Here is an 18,901-nt window from a genome sequence, read left to right on the forward strand (position 1 = left end):
TTAGCTTGTGGTATAAGTGAATATACCAATATAGTCTCGTTACGATTATACAATACTGAAATATTTTAAAAATATATATATTTAGATTTATGCTGAAAATATCTCTAGCAAATCCCTGCAGACGCGGTTTGTGAAGCGATTTTTTTGTCTTGAACGAAATGAAAATTATTTATATTATTCAATAAGCATAAGAAAAAAATGTCTGTCAAATGAGAATTTATTACATATGGCAGCCCGAGAGTACGCAATATTTCATGAAGCTACCCCTGATTATAAGAAAGCGCTCTCTCGGAACAAGATAAAAGATTATAGAAATGCAGCCTGAAGGTATGCATAACTATATTTATTTGTTATTTTTAATGTTAATGTAACGCTAAACGATTTCAAATTCTTGGTGTAGCTGGGGAAATATATGACCTTAATATACCTAGACAGAAATTCCATTAGTAATATAAAAGTAATTGTTATAGATCGAACAATAGTTAATTCCATTTTTCGGAATGCCGCATTTCGTTTGCTTCAAACACGCATTTAAATTGTTTATAAACTTTTATTTTTAGATCAATTAGTGAGTATGTTTGTTGTACTTTATCATAAACTTTATTCACATAAAAATAAATAATTATTACATTTCGATATTTAAGATTTAACCAAGCAGCGCTCAAAATTGCCACGTCTGCCACAGCACATCCTGTTCAGAGTCTCCTGCTTCTGCGATAGTCCTTGCTTGAGTATTCATTATCATAATGCTTAGCTTTAGTGTGCGTATTTACAAAAATGTTGCAAGAAGAAGAGCTTAATTAACGGGTAAATGTGAAACGGCAGAGCTCCGGCTAAGGATTGGATTGGATTCGTGATAATGTTTGTTTGGATGTGCAATTTGGTGGAATGGAATTGATTCACAGTAGACGGAGTTGGTGCTTGGTGGTGTTGGTGGTGCTGGTGATATTGGTGGCGCTCAAAAAGCGCCATTGTAGTGCAGGTTTTGTGATGCAAATTGCGGTATGCCATGGTTGAGAGCTAAAACTTTACTAATTACTTTCAATTCTTCGAAATTTCTTAAGCTATTGAAGGGACTTAACTGATTGCTAGGCCTAATTAGTCTAGAATTGGTATTACCTGAGCTTACGCTTGGCGTGCCTGCGGCTCCTCCTCCAGATGCAGCACCAGCTGCTGCTGTTGTTGCTGTCGCTGACTTGGACTGCTGCTGCAACAGTTGCTGCTGGAGGTACTGCTGTGCGTTCTGCTGCAACTGGCTGCTCAGCTGCGGCGTCAAGTGTTGTCGATAGAAATTCTGATTATCCAAATTGCTCTGCTGGCTCACAATGGTGGTCCCGAAGGAGTTGCTTGGCTGGATCTCGACATTTTCACTGTTCAGACCAAAGTTTCCAGTGCCTGTTTCCTGCCGAAAGAGACGTGCGCGATGCTGCTGCAGCTGCTGCTGTTGCTGCTGTTGCTGAAAGACCGCATTGCTTACATAGCTGGGCAGCAGCAATGGTTGCTGCTGCAGTTGCTGCTGCTGCGCTTGCTGTTGCTGTTGCTGAAACGGTTGGTAATTATTCTGAGGCGGGGCCTGCAAGATAGACGCCTCCGCAGGCGCAAAGTTGAACTGATTTGAGGTTTGTAGCTGTAAATGATTGTTGTTATTGTTGTTGTTGCTGCTGCTGCTGGTGCTGCCGGCAATGCTATTGGGACTTTGGCTATTGCTGACAGCATGTTCCGCTGTTTTTTGCAAATTTTGCAAATTTTGGAAAATTTGTTGCACTGCATTCGTTGCCGTTGGTAATTTCTGGTAGTTGTTGTTGTTGTTGTTGTTGTTGCTGCTGTGCAGGGCAAATTTATGAGCCGCAACGGTATCTCGCAGCGGCAATTGCTGCTCAATTGGATATGTGGGATAGATAATGGTCTTCGTATGTGTGCTGGGTAGAAATTCGACCGAAGGTCTGATGGAGTAACCAGGCGAAGGTGGCTGCAGCGTTTGTATTGCCTCCAGTGAGGCATGTTGCTGCTGCAACTGCAACTGCTGCTGTTGTTGGTATTGTTGTTGTTGTTGGAGCTGTTGCTGCAGTTGCTGTTGTTGCTGTTGCTGCAGCAGCGGCTGCAACGTGCTCGATTGTGCAAGCGGCGCAGCTTGATAACGACTTTGGCTCTGCTCCTCGAGCAGCTTCAGTTGCCGCAGGATTAGCGCCTGCTGCTGCTGTGCCTGCAGCTTCAGCTGATAGATTTGCTGCTCGAGAGCGCGCTGCCGCTCAATGATGTAGTTATTGACGCTGGGCGGTACGGGTGCCGTCACACTAGAGCTGGCCAGCGGCTCCTAAATGGGAATAACAAGACCGCATTAGCTTAATGTCACCTACTCAATGGCGAGCTTACCTTAATGTAGTTGCTGTTGGTGTTGCTGCTGCTGCTGGTGAGAAAGGCGGGCGTTGTGGAGAAGCCAACGTGCTGGAGGTTCGTCTGAGTGGTGCTCGTGCTGCTGATGATCGCGGGACTCTGTGTCGTCAGCGGTGCTGGCGGCAGCTCCGACTCCAGCACATTCAACTTGGTAATGGTGGGCCCAACGTGTGGCACCAGCAACTGTTGTTGCTGTAGCCTTGGCTGCTGCAGCTGTGGCAGCTGCTCGCCCTGCAGCAGCGGACGAAACTTTTGCGCTGTGCCTCGCTCATCCAGGTCGACAGTGAAAGCGGTGACCAGTGGCGCCTCCTGTATGCGGATATCCTGTTTGTCCACCAGCTCGATGTTCTCGCCATCCTCGTTATGGGTGGGTCGTGGCGTGGTCGTTGTGGTGGTGGTTGTGGTGCTGGTCGTGCGACGTCTGGTGGTGCGTGGTCGCGGTGTTGTCGTCGTGGTCGTTGTGGCCGCCGTTGTTGTTGTTGTTGTTGTCGTCTCCTTTTTCACGTTGCGAATCTCGAACTTGATCTCGTTGCTGCCATCGTGCGCTATCTCATTGCTGCCCACCGTGGAGTCCACGCTGCGTGTTATCTGACGCGAGTCTGGGCCCACATCCGAGCCAACGGAGAGTGGAGAGGGCGTGGCGCTCTGCTTGCGCAGCGTAGTCTTCTTCCACAGCTTGGAGCGATCGATGAAGGAGGAGAGCAACTGCTCCTGGGCATTGCGCTCGTCAAAGGTCGCCGTATAGAACTGCACGGTGGGCACCACAGCATCCGAGGAACTGGTGCTCTCCTCCAGAATCTCTTCGCGCTCACGTGGAGCAGCCAGTGTGGTGCTTGGCGTCGCGATCCCAGCTGTGGGTGATGTCGATGCCTTTGCCGATGCCGATGCCGACGCCGACGCCTCCTCGCGCTCCAGCTTGTCTATGGCGCGCAACAGCGCCAGACGCACCGAATAGTCCAGCTTCTGTATGGCCTCTCGCGGTATAATCTCGTTGCTCTCAGTGCTGACATTCTCAGCCTCCGATGCCGCCTCATCCGCCACCGGAACGCCGCTGCCGGCTGCCAACTGGAGCGTGAGTGCAGCGAGCAGCAGCAGCAGCAGCAACGCCCAGGGCAGCGTGTTGAAATGTCTCTGCGAATGGGATAAGAGGCAGACTGAGGATTAACTCAAGCAATTATGCTAATTAGCCTTAGGGCCATGTAATGCAGGAGGCATTTACTTGATGGCTCAATAAGCTCGGCAGGGCCATCTACCATCCCGTGTCATCTTATGCCAGAGTGCGCAGCTCAAGCCTCATTTGACTAAATGCCAATAGATGCAGCTTTGCAGACACACCAAATAATCTGAGCATATTTGAGATCATGAAAAATAAGTTTAGCTCGCTAGCATAATTGTGGCATTGTGTAACTGTCTATTATATTAATTGAGCCATTTGGAAAAGACTGAAACCGGAAATAGACAACTGCTGAAATATTGTTGACTGATAATAATTTTATATAAATACTATGGCTATATATATGGCGGGTAAACATGAAATTAATGGAAATGTGTAGGGCCTTAAGCAACAGAGTCATCAGCTGAAAATCTAACCTTATATGCGTTACCCGATCGTTTTTACTATGTATATTTATATTCCCAAACTTAACTAAATCTGAAAAGTTTTATTCTCTTAAATGAAAGCTTATCCAAGAGATTGGCATCATAACATTTTCGTTTTTAATCATCAATTTTAAGATATATAATATACTATACCATTCATATCTTTTATACCATGAACCCCTTGAAATTGGGAAACGTGGATATAATGTTTTTTTTTTTTTTTTTTTTTTTTTTTTTGTAATAATATATATTAGTAATATATGTATTCGAGCTATCCCAAATATCATACTCTGTCGAAGCAAATACCTTTAACAAAGGTTTCCTAAACATTACTCTTCGCAAATTTCTTTCAACTGTTTTCCAAATTTGGAGGTCCTTTTGTAATTTTTTGTGAGCCAATAGCTTGGGCACTTTTTGAAATATTTCATGTTTTTCAAAAACTTTGCTGCGCTAAGTTTCGGCAACATGTTCATTGCTGAGCCCAAAAACTTAGTTGCAATCATGAGCGTGTACAATGTGTGAGTGCGCTTATATACAATGCGGCGATGGCTCGCTAATCTGTGCATGTTCATCTTTCCGGCATTTGCAAAGACGGCAGATCATAACGCATTATAGCACGTAACCTGCCGCAGAGATTGTCGAGTCAGAGGTGGTGGGGTGGGACGGCTGGGGCATGTTGAATGTTGCGTTGCTTTTGCACAATTTGCGATTTTCAACAGCTTGACGATTGATTTCTGGCCCTGGCTTTTGGCTGTGGCTCGGAAACGTTTTCTGGTAAATTGCCTGGCAACGCTTGTTTGGACGCTGCTGAAAGTTTAGACTAATTGTTGCATCAACAAGTGGTGCGCAAATCCACTGCCGACCGCAGCCAAAGCAAATCTATTCGACCACCTGTCGCTCTCTAAGTGGCGCTGGTCTGTGATTCGGTTTGCCTCTTTGGAGCTCAGCATTTTGGCAGTCACGTTTCTGCCACTTGGCACTTGACTGGTTGCCTGGTTGCCTGGTTGCCTGGCTGTGTTTCTTTCTCCCGTTTTTGGCCAAAATTTTACAATTGTTGCTCGCTTTGCTTTGGTCTGTGCATTGATTTCGTTTTGGGCAGCACACAAATTATTTAATCAGCAATGCGGAGCTAAATTCAAAAATGCTCGAATTTGGCGAATTACTAAACTGGAACTAAGGCCAACAACTATGCTAATTGGAAGCAGGCATGCAAATGCTGCATTTTGTATATGGAATGATATATAGATACGGCAAATATGCAATGCCTTAATGAAATACTCGCAGTAATATTGATAGACCCACAGAGGCGTTTCTCTATCTACATATATATGTGTATATATGTATATGTGATCTCCTCTATTCTTGTGTAGCTTTTCTTTGTTTTCTGCTAAGCTAACGTTCTATTTGAGTTGTTGCTGGCCCAAGAACTAGAGTCTGACGCGCCATATACCAGACCTTCATTTCTTCTCGTCTCTACCAATCTTTATATGTGCTTCATTATTTCTCTCCTTCTCACTTAATCGTTGGTATCTTTCACTCGATCTCTTTACATCATTACCTTCTATATTCTACATATCTCTCCCTCTCTCTCTCTCTCTCCTTCTCTCTCTCCCTCTCTCTCTTTCTCTCTCTCTATGTCTCTTTAATTATTTTTTCAGTTTATCTCTCTCCTTGATTCAGTTTCTGTCTCTGTCTGTCGCTCAATCTATCACTCTCTCTTTCTCTTTCATAATCGATCTTGGGCATTCTCACCTTTACTTTATATTATCTGTCTGCTTCTCTTTATATCCCTCCCAAATATAATCCATCGTTATTATCCTCTCTTACACTCCATATAAATCATTCATTATCTATCTTAATATCTCTCTCTCTCCCTCGCTCACTCGCTCTCGCTGCGCAGTTTCTATAATTGCTCAAGTAGCCATAACACTATAACCACTTTAACTTTAATCCACTCTTCAGCTATAACTATATAGCTTTGTTATGAAAATGCTTCAATTTTTAATAATGAATACTAATTAATCTTTTGTTAATTGAGCAGCTCCACAGCGCGTTACACTTAGATGAATTGCTGTTGTTCAATTTGATATAATAACATGCAACTTTCTATGGCTATTGTTTAGCTTTGACCTTTTGGAATAGCCGATTCGACACTCAATTGTGGAATCAATCAAATTTCGAAGTGACGCAGCGATTTCCAGACAAAGCCGTTGCAAAAATCCTAATAATTTTTCCGATTTAGCTGAAAGTGTTTTGGGTTTCGTATGGCGCCGCCCAGGCGCAAGGTTAAGGGTCAAGTTCTGCTAAAGGGCAAGAGTCGAGAGAAAACGCGAGACTCAAATGCAGTTTGACGGGGCCTAAGACAACTACAACAATTGGTGGGAAATATTTTGCAATTGAAGAAATATTGAAGAAAATATTGAATGCTGTTTTCTTCTTTTCTTTTTTGCTGCACTGCTACAAAATTTATTGCCAGATTTATTTATTTCTTTTTTTTTTATAATTTCTTTTTGGTTTTTTCTTCATTTATTTTTTGGCCAAATAAAAAGCCACAAAATCAATAGCTCCGCTGTCCGCCTTGCTGCTCATTTGCGTCAATTTCACTATGGAAATCACTCGCGTCCAACTTGACGGGCGGTTCGTCAAGTCTTCAGCTCGTCAAAGCGCTCGACGCGCCGCGCTGCGCCGTTCGCTTTGCGGTCGTCATTCGCACTAATCAAGTTGGCCAGCCTATTGTATGTGTATGTGAGTGTATATGTATATGCACATGCCTTTGAAAATGGTAATCATCATAAATTGTAATGCCCAGGCCAAGGCACTGGGAAATCTAACGTCTATATTACGACTCCAGCTATAGCCAGCCAGCTAAAGTTAAGCTAAGCCCAATGTACATAAAATAAAGTTGTTTTTTTTTTTTTTGTTATGTTTAATTTTTTGTTTCTTTCTGGTATTTTCATTTAGTTTTTTCAACATGGAAATGTGAAGACACACATAAAACGCTTTGCGGAAGCACAAAGTTTACAAAAGTTGTACGATCTAATGTTTCCTCTTTCTTCTACATGCATTTAAACAAATCATCATCAGCTAATCAAATGTGAGTTTACTTATTATAGGAAAAAAACACATCAATCCTAATATTTGTTTTACTCATCATATCGCATATTTTGTGATATTTATGATAGCTGCTCAGATTTCCCATACTTTCCCCTCGGCTAGATCTGCGCTCTATCTTAACTGTCGAGCTATGCAACAGGTACATAGGTGCGAATCGCGTGCAGCTCTAACATCAAACGAATGCAAAAAATGCCTTATAAATATTTTTTAATTACGTCCCATCTAAGCGTGCCTTCGCGGCGGCCGCAGGCAGAGTGTAAAAATGAGTTAACAATCGAGCCAGGCTTTATAAATTAGCCATTAATCAATGCACAAAAACCGAGCTGTCTATATTTATTGCTCATTTTATTGTTTAAAGCGTGGGCAGAAATTGTTTTTTACTTGAATTTTATTTTTCATTTTTGCCTTTTATATATTGTTTATTTGTTATTTTCTGCGAGAGAGGCCAACGGCCAACACACTTATATAACCAACTTGTGAGCCAAATTGAAGCTTCACTTTCGTTTGCGCTGCGCGTGTGTAAAACTGGAAGATCGCAAACTCTGCAAGAGACTCGAAGACTTGGACTGGAGACCGGAGACTGGGTAACCCAGTTCCACTGATAAATGGCAACTCATATGAGTCGCATTGTCCAGTAATTCAAGCTGCCAGCGGGGCATCGCAAGTCGCGCTCTCTGATTAATTTTACGCCCGCTGACCAACGTCACTTTGCATTTTGCATTTTTCATATGCAGCAGCCTTTTTTTAACGGCTGCATTTTGCATTCCTCGCGGTGCATTGCACAAGCAACTGAACACCGTCTAGTGGCATCCGTGAGCCACGCACTATTAAGCAGCTGCCACCGAGTCATTTGTCTTTGGGGAGAGCTGAAAACCTGCCCCAAAAAGTTGCGAGTTGTTTTTTTTTTCTTCTTCTTCTTTTCTTCTGTTATTGTTATCTCTGGTGAATAACGCAATCGCTGGAAGTCTGTGCAAATTCGTTGTTTGTTTGCTTATGGTTTATGTAGGCCAGCATAAATATTAATATTGTTTTGTAAGCCGGGCGTCATAAAATGCAGCAATACCATAAATTGCAATAAAATATCATCATAACTTTTAGTGGCTATAAAATCTATTTCACGACCCAGTCTCAGTTAACGCCCAATCACGCGATTGATTGCTTGACGAAAGTGTAAAAACGGGCTCAGCCCAATCGGACGCATCGTTCGTCTCGAGCTATTTAAGTATGGATGTATGGATACTTAAACTGAAATTTATTGTCAGCTGTAAACAGTCTATATAGAAATGCTGATGGGCTTTGCTTGAGATTCATATTTTTATTGCATAAATAAACATTAAGTGATAACATCTGATGCTTGCCTACACAAATTTTTGATCGTGAAACAATAGATGGCTATATAGAAGTAACAATGGAATGGCCAATAAATATGAGCATAAATAAATTAAAACTATATTGATATAAACTATGTTGTTATTTTTGTTATGCTGGTTTCTAATAAAACCATAGATAAAGACAAAGAAGAAGAAGAGAGATGAATATGGGTATTGATAAAACAATGTAAATATTTCGAAAGGAGATAAGATAGTATGAATGATTTCATTTAAATAAAACAAATAGCTTATATCAATGAAGGAAAAAATATATATTTAATTTCATTTTAATGATTTAAAAAAATATATTAAAAATAAAAAATGTATAAATTTTTTCTGTACAAAATAAAAAATTATTTTAAAATTGCCTAAGAAAATTACTTCATTTTAAATACCACAAAAATAATGTAAATTTGACCTTAATGCTTCTGGTCTATTGAAAGAAATGAATAATATTTTTAATGCATAAGTTTTCATTGAATTCATATAGAATTAAAATCAAATTTTAAATTAAATTAATAGTTTTGACATCATTTTCAAAGTGAACTTAAGCTTCATTACACACAATAAATCAAATTCAAATCTTAATTTTTTTTTTTTAACAAATTCTTCGTTTACTTTGAACTTCGTTTACTTTGAACTTGTCCCACTCAATTTTGGGTTATTTATTTGAGTTAGGGCATGCCAACGTCTTTATATATTGGTATTACCGAAAATGGTCACCACATGCGGTTGGCCAATAAATTTGTTACACTATTTTATGAGCTTTTAACTGCCTTTGTGGCTACCATGTTTTGTCGTGGCACCAAAGCGCAGTCTCATAAAATGTCATGTAATTGTTGTGCGTGTGCGTGTGTGTGCACCTGTCCACCTGTATCGACAGCCAACCAACCCAACATATGTATATATATATATATTTGCATAATTTCACACTAAAAAATCAAAGCTGCGCTGAGATGATGCGCCTTTCTTAACTGGGCTAGTCAATAGATTTCCAGTCTTGATTTGGGATTTTTCGTTTGAATTGGGCCTCAAACGATTGGCGTGTTTTGACAATTCAGCGATCTTGTGATTGGCATGTGAGCGTGTATGTGAGTGTGTGTGTGAATTGGGCAACCGCTTTATAGATATTTTATCCATTCAGACGATAATCATAGCTTGTTACAATTCATTTAAGATCCATTTGCATATTTATGTGCATTTAATAGAGTTTTGGTTTCGTTTTGCTATGGCCACAAATATCAGCGATACGCAGATCATTTTGCCACTCCGCGATATCCATTGTCTTTATGCTAAGTATGGGCTGTGAACGAGCTGCGCTCTTGGTTAATTGGCCAGAGGTCAAGTTTTGGCCATTGTTATTAGCGCGATAACGAGCTGAAGTTCAAGTTGAGCCTCGTCAAATTTGACATGTTTTTGATCAAATTGAATATGAATGAATTTGTGATAGCGGCGGATTAGATAACCACCCAAACGCATTTGCCCAATCATTATGATAGGCTCAATGAAAATCCGTTCCCCAAAGCAAGAAACAACGCCTCTCTGCCTGTGGGGTATATCCACACAGCATTTCATAATAATAAAACTTGAAAAAATAATACGAAATTACCAATGGGCGCGTATTACAATAAATTTACAAACAGGGAAAAATAAACACACAGACACACACACGCATGCACAGAAAAAGTTGTTTAGTTGTTGTTTTCGATTATATATTTTTCTCTTTTTCTTTTAAGTTTTAAGTTGTTTTTTTTTTTTTTTTGCGGGCGCATTCGCGTAATGTTCACCCATTGTTTGGCAGCAGTTGGATTGGCGTTGCTTGATCAAGAAAAGGAGAGCTGGGATGAAGAGGAGCGCAAATCTTTTCTTTCTCGTTTTTTGCTGTTTGCATCTAATGGCATGTTGAGGTAAAAATGCAATGTCAATGGCACTCGGCACTCGGCACTCGGCACTGGGCGCTAGGCACTAGGCACAAGGCGCATGGGCAATTCGGTTTCACTTTTATCGACGCTAGAGCATCTGGCTTTTAGGAAGATGAAGATGATCGAGTCAGCGTCGGTGTCGGCGTCGGCGTCGGCTTCGTATTCGATGCCGTCGCTGTCATTTGCCCAGCTCAAGTGGCAATTGTTGTTTCTTTTGCTAGTTTGTGGCTGCTGCTAACGTTTCATCTGGTGGCTGTTGATGCTGCTGCTGCTTCTGCTGCTGCCGCTTTGTTTTGCTTATATTGTTGCATTATTTTTGTTGTATTATGTAAAATCGTTTACATTGTGTGCACGCCGTCGTGTGCCACTTAGAGTGGGGAACTGGCTGCTTGGACTGCTGTTGACCTTTCAGCACAATAATAATAACAATAATGGCGCGTCAAGCCATCAAAGCGTTTAACGTAATATGGAAAGGGTCATACAAAAACAAAAGACTTAAGCAACGAACTTGCCACTAAATCCCCCACAAAAAGAAACTTTGTGTGTTGCGTGCTCACAATTATGCACACTACACTCAATTCGGATTTATTTACGCGCTCTGTCAAATACCTTTCAACAATTGATGCCCAACGCCAGCTAGAGTCATGGATATGGATATGGATGATGCCATGCGATGCAACGTAAAGTCAGGTGTCGCTGTCGCTGTCGCTCACGGTGTTGCTGTTGCTGGCTGTGTCGGTGTTGGTGTTAGTGTCATTGCTGTTGGATGCCTATGATTTATGTGCTCGACGTGGTGAGGAAAAGCAAACTGTTTTAAGCATAGTAAATTGTTATTTTGACAGTTGCACAATATCGTGCATCGCCTGCGGACGGATACAGATCTACGGACACGTTGCTCTAACTTGTCGCAGCAGGCTCACCGACTGTGCGGGCGTTTTGTGAACTCATGAATTGAATACCTTGTGAATGAGCCGATCGTGTGTTGCGCTTTTACTTTTATTCAATTACCATCGAGCAACACGTTTCAATAGCCTCGAAATATGTCAAGTGCGCAAAGGAGAGCAGATGCATGTAGGTGCTGAGGGGGAACCAAACGCCTCTCAGCAGAGCTGCATAAATGCGCAAAGAAATTAGAGAAATCCATTTCTTGCAGAGATTATAAACTTCTTTCTCATCTTCCACTTTTTACCTGTGATGATCTTGATGATCGATGTCAAAGAAATCATAAAAAAAGAGATGAGCGTTTTCAGGCTCAGCAATAAAAACTGTGATGAATTACTCCATAAGAAATAAGAGATGAGCTGTTTTCATTATTTTCACATCCATATTTTTTGCATATCCAAGCCTCTTCGATTCCCTTGGGCATTAATCACTTTCAAGTGTTTGCGCACTGCAATGCCAATTGCTTGTTTACTTGTTGCTGAAGGTCTCGTCTGGGGACAGTACATGATTTATGTAGCAGCTTGCTAATTTTGGCCTCGCTGGTGAAATCAGCAGAAGAGCCACCGTCAGCAGCAGCAGCAGCATCGGCAGTGCCAGTCGCATAATCAATTTTAAGCATTGTCAAACTGCAATTATGCAATGGCGAAAAGTGAAATTTTATTGCATGTCAACAGCAGGCGACAGATGCACACATCTTCACAGATGACTTGCCTGCCTGACTGCCTGACTGGCTGACTAGTTGGCTGACTGCCTGGCTGCGTGGCTGCTTGGTCAGCGTCCAGTGCCAACTCTCAACTTTGCAACAGGTCGAAGCACCAGCTTCAACTTCGATTGCATAAGTCGAAATCGGATATGGCAGGGTGTGTTTAGTAGCTCACCTGGTATTGGCTGTGGCATTCAGAAAGAGTTGTTCAATGAAAGAACCAGACCAAAACTTTCAACTACCACTTAATACCAATAGGACTGATATGTGTACGACTTAATTTAGTCACCGAAACTAAACTGTGGCTTACCAACATCAACTGTTGTTGTTTTTTGCGCCTGAGCAGCCCTGAGATATAGTGGTATCTATTACGTTTGATGATCTTTATGGGTATCGAAGCTGGGCCACGTTTCATCTGTGAATCAAATGAGCTCTACATATTTGCTAATTAAATTGTTTTATTGCCCTGTGGGGCATTGCCTGGGAATTAATTTATTAAATGGCATTAAAAAGCCATTACTCAAATGACTCCACATGCAAATCAAATGACTGCCACGAGAGACCAACAACAAGTGTGTCTATGCAGGTGTTTTATGATCTCTCGTCCATCGATCGATTGGCTCCGCTCTGACAAACTCCCACACACTCTCCACGATGACTGTCAAAGCGCCAAATTTGGGCGTTGCTGACTAGTGGATTTCGCTAATTGATGATCGGCTGAATATCCGCCTATCTGTATGTATGTTTGTCTATCTGCTTGTCTACCTTTATAATTTAATTAACAGACCCATGGACACGCCCTCTTGATAATTGTACAACTTTCTACTAGTTTTTAAAAGCTCATCATCCTACTTTCTAATGTATTAGCTCTGCGCGTGAGTAATTGCCATAAAGTCCAGCTAAGGGTCAATTAAAGAGTATTGCATATTATATGAATGAGTATTTATTCAGCTAAGGAGAAGTACTCTTGATATAATCCTATAAATTTGTGTGATTTATAGAACCTAGTTTCGTTTTGATTGATATAACTAAGTTTAAAGTGGAGTAATTGAATGAAGTGCGAATCGAGTAAGCCTTTAATTGCTTGTCAAATATATTGTAAATTTATGACTATCCATGCTTGGCCAAGTATGAGCCAATTTATCAATTCAGAACGGATGTACAGCAAATAAATTTTTTTTTTTTTTTTTTTTTTTTCATTTTTTTTTTAAGTAACACTAGATTTATTACTGTAAATGTCAACTTCATAGTGTCTTGTGAATTTTTCTACAGTGAATCTAAGATATCGTTAATTTTGCTCTCATCATTCATTCTCTAAGCTATAATCACAGTAAAACCTCACTCTAGTATCAAGTTTCTGATATTCTTTTTAAACTTATGTCTCAAGGATATTTATTTTCATTCAGGATATTTATTTTTTTGCTTTTAAGTTATGTTTAAAGTGCAAAGTTTCATTATCAAATAAATGTTTCAAAAAGCGCCCAGAAAAATGAATATAAATTATAAACATTTTTGACTTGTTTCACAAGCCCTTAATATTTACAAATTAATAATCTCTAAAAATTATCATTATAGAAAATGTGATTGGGAAGAACTTAAAAAACATCAATTCGTATCTCTTTGAGGGAGCAATTCACAAATGGAACCATCTCGATCAACTCAAAAATACATACCAAAAGCATATTTCCCTTTAGCTATGTTCAGGTAATCCAAGTGTTCCGCTTCGATTCAAACTAATTTAACGCGAATTAGTTGTTAGCTTTTCTGGTTGTTGTTAGAGGCACAGTTGTATTATGTTGCTTACAGATAGTGCTAGGGTCTGGGGAATTTATTCATTTCATTTGTTTAACGCCTTTAACGAGTGTTGTCGCGCTGCACTTTAATATTTGGCGCGTTAGTCTCGCTTAATTGCAAAACTTCGAATCGTTTCTTTCAAATTAGCGAACAGTTCACACCGACAGCTACAACGACCGGTCGATCGATCAATTGCTGGCTGTTTGTTTTGGTTTTGTTATTGTTTTTGTTTTTGTTTTTGGTTTTGCACTGGTCGCTTGGGAGGGAATAGCTGTGTGCGGCTGGCCGCTAGCTGAACAACAACTGAACCGTCTGAACGCTCGCTGCAGACTGAAGCGTACAATTTTTGAGGTTTCCCTCGCCTGCCTCAACGGACCAAGCTGAAGATGCTGCCGCAATGTTGCCAGCGTTGGCGTCGGCAGCGGCGACGTCGACTGCAACAGCGACAGCGACTGCTACGTCAGCATCAATGTTGCCAACTGTTGATCATGTCTAAGACGCGCTGTGACTCTTGACAGCCCAATGAATGAAAGCCACCTCGACTTGCAGAGTTTTGTTTCTGTTTATCGCCCGAGTGGCCCTTATGGGCTTTTTGAACTTGGCTTTGGAGTGCAGCGGTTGCAAATTAAATCTCAGCACTTTGCCCCACATAAAGCAATCATAATCGGGCAATTCTACAACAAAAGGCGAACTGTTATTTAATTAAGCCGTTCGCTGGGGTCTTATGCGTGTCTCATTTTCGACAACTAGGCAGACGGCGCGTCTCTGACGCCACTTTCCAATTCGCCTCGTTTCTGGCTCTGGCTCTGTTTTATGATGCTTTCCGAGTTATTTAACTGAATGCGGCCCCATCTTCACAACTGGTTTTGCTTTTTTTTTTATTTTTTTTTGTTTTGGCCATGCCAAAATCCTTGCCTGCAGCACTGGCTAAATCTTAATGAGCCGCAGCCGCAGCCGCAGTCGCAGCCGCAGCCACAGCCGCAAACATGGCCAAAAGGCCAGCGGGAACACGCGTCGCGACTCGAACTTGCCCAGGCTTCAGCTCCATCTTCAGCTCCGACTGTAGCTTCCGCCTGTCTAGCCGCACAATTTTTGGTAAAAATTTCTCTCAAATTAGCGCCATTTATGCATGCAAATTAGTTCAGCTCTTGGCCACGCACCGATTTCCGTTTCTCTCAGTGGCTTCCTCTTGGCCTGCACTTTTGACCAATATTTGCGCAAAAAGTGCATTTGCTTATCTCATATTCGTTGCATCCACTCTTTGTGTGCTTTGTTCAACTGTTGACCGCTTCAACTGTTGGCCACGTTTGCATCTGCGCCTTGCTGCAACTCTGATGAGCTGGAAGCTGGAAGCATTGCCTCGCTTTGGCCATGAACGGCTGACCTCAACGCACTTTTCAAGCAATGCAGCGAGCTGAGGACCATTAGCTACGACATGCTCTTTATTTATTATTGAAGAAAACTTCCATTATTTTTATTTAATCTTAAAAAAAAAAAGGTTTTTTTTTAGAGATAGCCTCGAGCTAAGAAGCCAAATCGAAAGTATTGAGACTCTAAAGACTTAATATTATTTAATTAGTATAATTAGGTGGCTAATTATACTTATTAAATAATTATACTGAATAAATAGACTGACTATAAAAAATATTAAATACATTATTAGATAATAAAAGGAATGTTAATTTAATAATTAATTTTGATTTCAATTTTAATGTTTTTATTAAACTAGCTTATATATAGATTTTCCTTTTCACTCTAGCTGAAAGTAAGTCTCGAGTTAACATACACCTTTTATGTACTTATGACTATAAGTTAGACAAATTAACAGTATTGTAATTGCACATAATAACGAGTTGCGTTGGCTTTGGACAAGTGCTGAGCTGCGTTATGTGTGTGGCTCTTCCGCAGTTGACTCCAGGTAAGCAGAGGTAGTGAAATAGCATCACAATTTGCCACATTGCTAACAGAAAGCACTTGAAACTGGTGAAACCATAGGTATATTCACAGACACAAACACAAGCACAAACACAGATACAGACAGGCATTAACCGGCGCAGGCACATCATTTAGCGAATATTATTATTCGTATTTGCGACACGTTTAGCAAGGCTCAGCCTGCGCCCAAAAACCAAACATCGATGTCGATGCCGGGCCACACAATACCATGGAGCATTGACTATGGACCATGGAGCATAGACCATGCCATGCCATGCATAACACCAGCTGTAGGAGCCGAAACCTGCTTTCTTCTTCGTGACTTTTGGTATTTGAGCGGGGGCCTCATCTTGTGCGCTTTGAACCCGTTTGCACCCTTTTCCGTTTGCCGCCTTATCGCATATGTATCGTATATGCGTTTCTCCATTCAACTGGAAACAAATTTTCAATTTGACTTTTGGCCAAGCAGTCGGTCGAAGCCGAGTAGCTGGCTTTTTGCCATTTTGTACGTCGAACAAATTTGGACTGTGGCAAAGGCAAAGCCTGTCCAGAACCGCCATCAATTCGATCTCTGTGGCAGCTGCACACGGCTCCAAACTGAACTTCGGGCTGAACGTGAGCCGCATTTTTCGGCTGCTTGTTAGCCAGCTCTCAAAATTGAAAATGCCAGCTCTCATTTGGACCCATTGGGGTCGATACGTATTGAAGGAGCTGCACATACTTTTGCCTTAGGCCAAATCGCTATCAAACGAATCATGGTGAACCTTATCTATTATATATTGAATAAAATATAATTAATTTTGTTATTCTCCTCGGTTGCCCAAAGGGGGAAGCTGTGCTGCGGGTATTCACACTGTCTGGCATTCGCATCGTTTCAAATACTCGTAAACCTCAATCAGATATTCATCGAAATGTTGTAAAATTTTAATTGATCTTCGCCAATTTAACAGCATATTTTGTGCTACTTGGCACACCTCCTAATAACTACAACTAATAACTGATGGAACACGAGTCTGCATAATGAATTCCACTTCAGCGCGTATCTTTGAGGGATTCGCGTCTCTATTATGACATGCGCCTGTCAAAATGCCGCAGCCAGTGCCTCCGTCAGAAACGCATCAAATCGGTATTTATATTTATTAGTGGCAAATTAAACAAGCGATCACGTTGAGCATCCGACTATATAAATAACAGAAGACAATTGGGAAATCTGTTCAAAATATGATATGCTGGCTCGCCGACGATCGGGCGAACAAATCGTTGGTAAGACAAAGGCCTTTGTGAGCGGCGCGTATTAAATAAACATGTCAATAGGAGCAGCAGGCAATAATTTGAAATGCAAATAGTATAAAAATAGTAAAAATGTATAGGCAATGGATGCATTGATCCAATCGTTTAAGGTGTGAAATATAGACGGCACACACACACACACACACACACACACACACACACACACACACACACACATGCACATTTGCGTTTTTTTTTTTTTTTTCGATATTGGGATTTCAGATTGGACTGGGATGCGTATTTGATTTTGAGTTTGGAGGTCAACATCGTCGTATCAGAGACATTTGATACGGATCTTGGTAGCCATTGCGGGTTTCGATGTCGAAGTCGATGTCGGCTTCAGGTTCGATTTCTGTTTTCATTATTCAGCATGGTTGCGTCCATTCCAGATTATATGAAATGAGTTTTTAAGTAAGCTAAATCAATCATTTGGCAGCTGGTTAATTGTTGGCCACACCCGACGAAGGCGTCTTCGGTTTCACTCTTGATACCCCCACATTGTCTACTTGTTAAGCTACTGACATGCTGGGCATTAATAGGCAGCATCGCTTTGTTCCACCAGCTGAACTCCTGGACAATCCAGTCGCCCGTTGGCCAGCCATTGTCTGAGGCTTAATGTCAACCTGGCACATTTATCTTCGGCCAACTGTAATTTTTCAGCGAGACCTCGGCCAGATCAAAAATCTTTCTTATAGAAATTGCTGAAACACTCCAAATTATGGCATGGTAACTCGGATTGAGTTGCTGCATGATTGACATGCTAATTCAATTTATATTTGAATTTCTAATGCACACTTTTCCCCCAGCACTCTAAGAGCTCTTTGATTGTGATAGCTGCAATTGATGTTTGCATTCATGAAGGTTTTTAAAAATTATCCACAAAATCGTTGCAACATGCTCTTTATGAATATTTTAATGAATGACCATTAAATCAAACTGTGAGGATAAGATATATTAAACAGAAATCAAATTATTTTTATTCGTTTAAATTTTCCCATAGCACCAACAAATATTTGAAATTAATAATCAATTTCACTGTAATTTCTTTCAATTTAAACACCAGAAAATTGAAAAGGAGTAGCTCCCTGCTGATTATATAAGTGGACTTTCTACCCAGCTCACTTAATTAGAATTTCGCTATGCTCATAAATACCTCACACCACGAGCAGAAGACAGTCGATTATGATGTGAATTGGCTGGCAGCGCTCATAAAACACCAAATGCCAAGTGGAAGCCATTAATAACGAATGTGTTGGGGATTAGCGCGGCCCAGCCCAGCCCAGCCTTGCCCCGAAATTGACCTGTTTGGGTTTTATGTAACAAAGTGTCGATATAACTAATAATATCATAAATCTTGTCCAATAATTTCTTTGAGTGTTTTGTTTTGTTTCTGTTTTCGGTTATTTGTTTCTGTTTCTGCGCTTTGGTTGCATCAACTTTGCGCACTTTGCTTCACATATTTAAAACACAAAACTCAGACAAAAAGAAATTAATTTGGTTTATTTGTGAGCTCGACTGTTCCTAAGGTGATTAGCTGTTCGCCGATGAGCCCCGCGACACCCACACCCACCAGATTTAATGGATGCGCTGCCCGAGGCGCCACAGAACGCCCACCTGTGCTGACTGCGTGTGAATAGACCAAACAAAAGCGTTTCCAGCGTTTCCTCCACATACATTATACGCATATATCTCTATAGCTGTCTCTATAGCTGTTGTCTGTATTGGTTAAGCCGATCTATTGTTAAGCTGGCTCATCATTTGTCATACGCGTTGGGGCTGATGGACAAGGTTACTTGGCGCTGCTTTGGCTGACAGTTTATTTTCAACACATCCATATG

At 41.1% G+C, this 18,901-nt stretch overlaps 1 protein-coding gene across 2 annotated transcripts; it reads right to left on the reverse strand.

Annotated features, from left to right (window-relative positions):
• Positions 1 to 530: 530 nt before the first annotated feature.
• LOC108608795 (uncharacterized) lies at positions 531 to 14,607 on the reverse strand. Of its 2 annotated transcripts, XM_089469678.1 has the most exons (4): positions 13,718 to 14,599; positions 2,374 to 3,525; positions 1,120 to 2,314; positions 531 to 1,020 (listed from the first exon to the last, which is right to left on the reverse strand). In XM_089469678.1, exons 1-4 carry the CDS (start codon positions 13,724 to 13,726, stop codon positions 959 to 961), a joined length of 2,418 nt encoding a protein of 805 aa, XP_089325804.1. In that variant the 5' UTR covers positions 13,727 to 14,599; the 3' UTR covers positions 531 to 958. The 2 variants fall into 2 exon arrangements, with proteins under 2 accessions (XP_089325804.1, XP_089325802.1); XM_089469676.1 differs by having other exon boundaries at positions 531 to 2,314; positions 13,718 to 14,607.
• Between the last annotated feature and the right edge of the window lie 4,294 nt (positions 14,608 to 18,901).

Source organism: Drosophila arizonae, chromosome 2, assembly GCF_054131065.1.
Source record: "Drosophila arizonae isolate 15081-1271.41 chromosome 2, UAZ_ARI_1.0, whole genome shotgun sequence".
Classification (NCBI taxonomy): domain Eukaryota; kingdom Metazoa; phylum Arthropoda; class Insecta; order Diptera; family Drosophilidae; genus Drosophila; species Drosophila arizonae.

Bases quoted from the DNA above. Each gene is read 5' to 3' on its own strand.
- LOC108608795 (XM_089469676.1), bottom strand. The intron at 2,315-2,373 runs GTAAGCTCGCCA...ATTCCCATTTAG, and splicing joins CCAACAGCAACTACATTAAG to GAGCCGCTGGCCAGCTCTAG.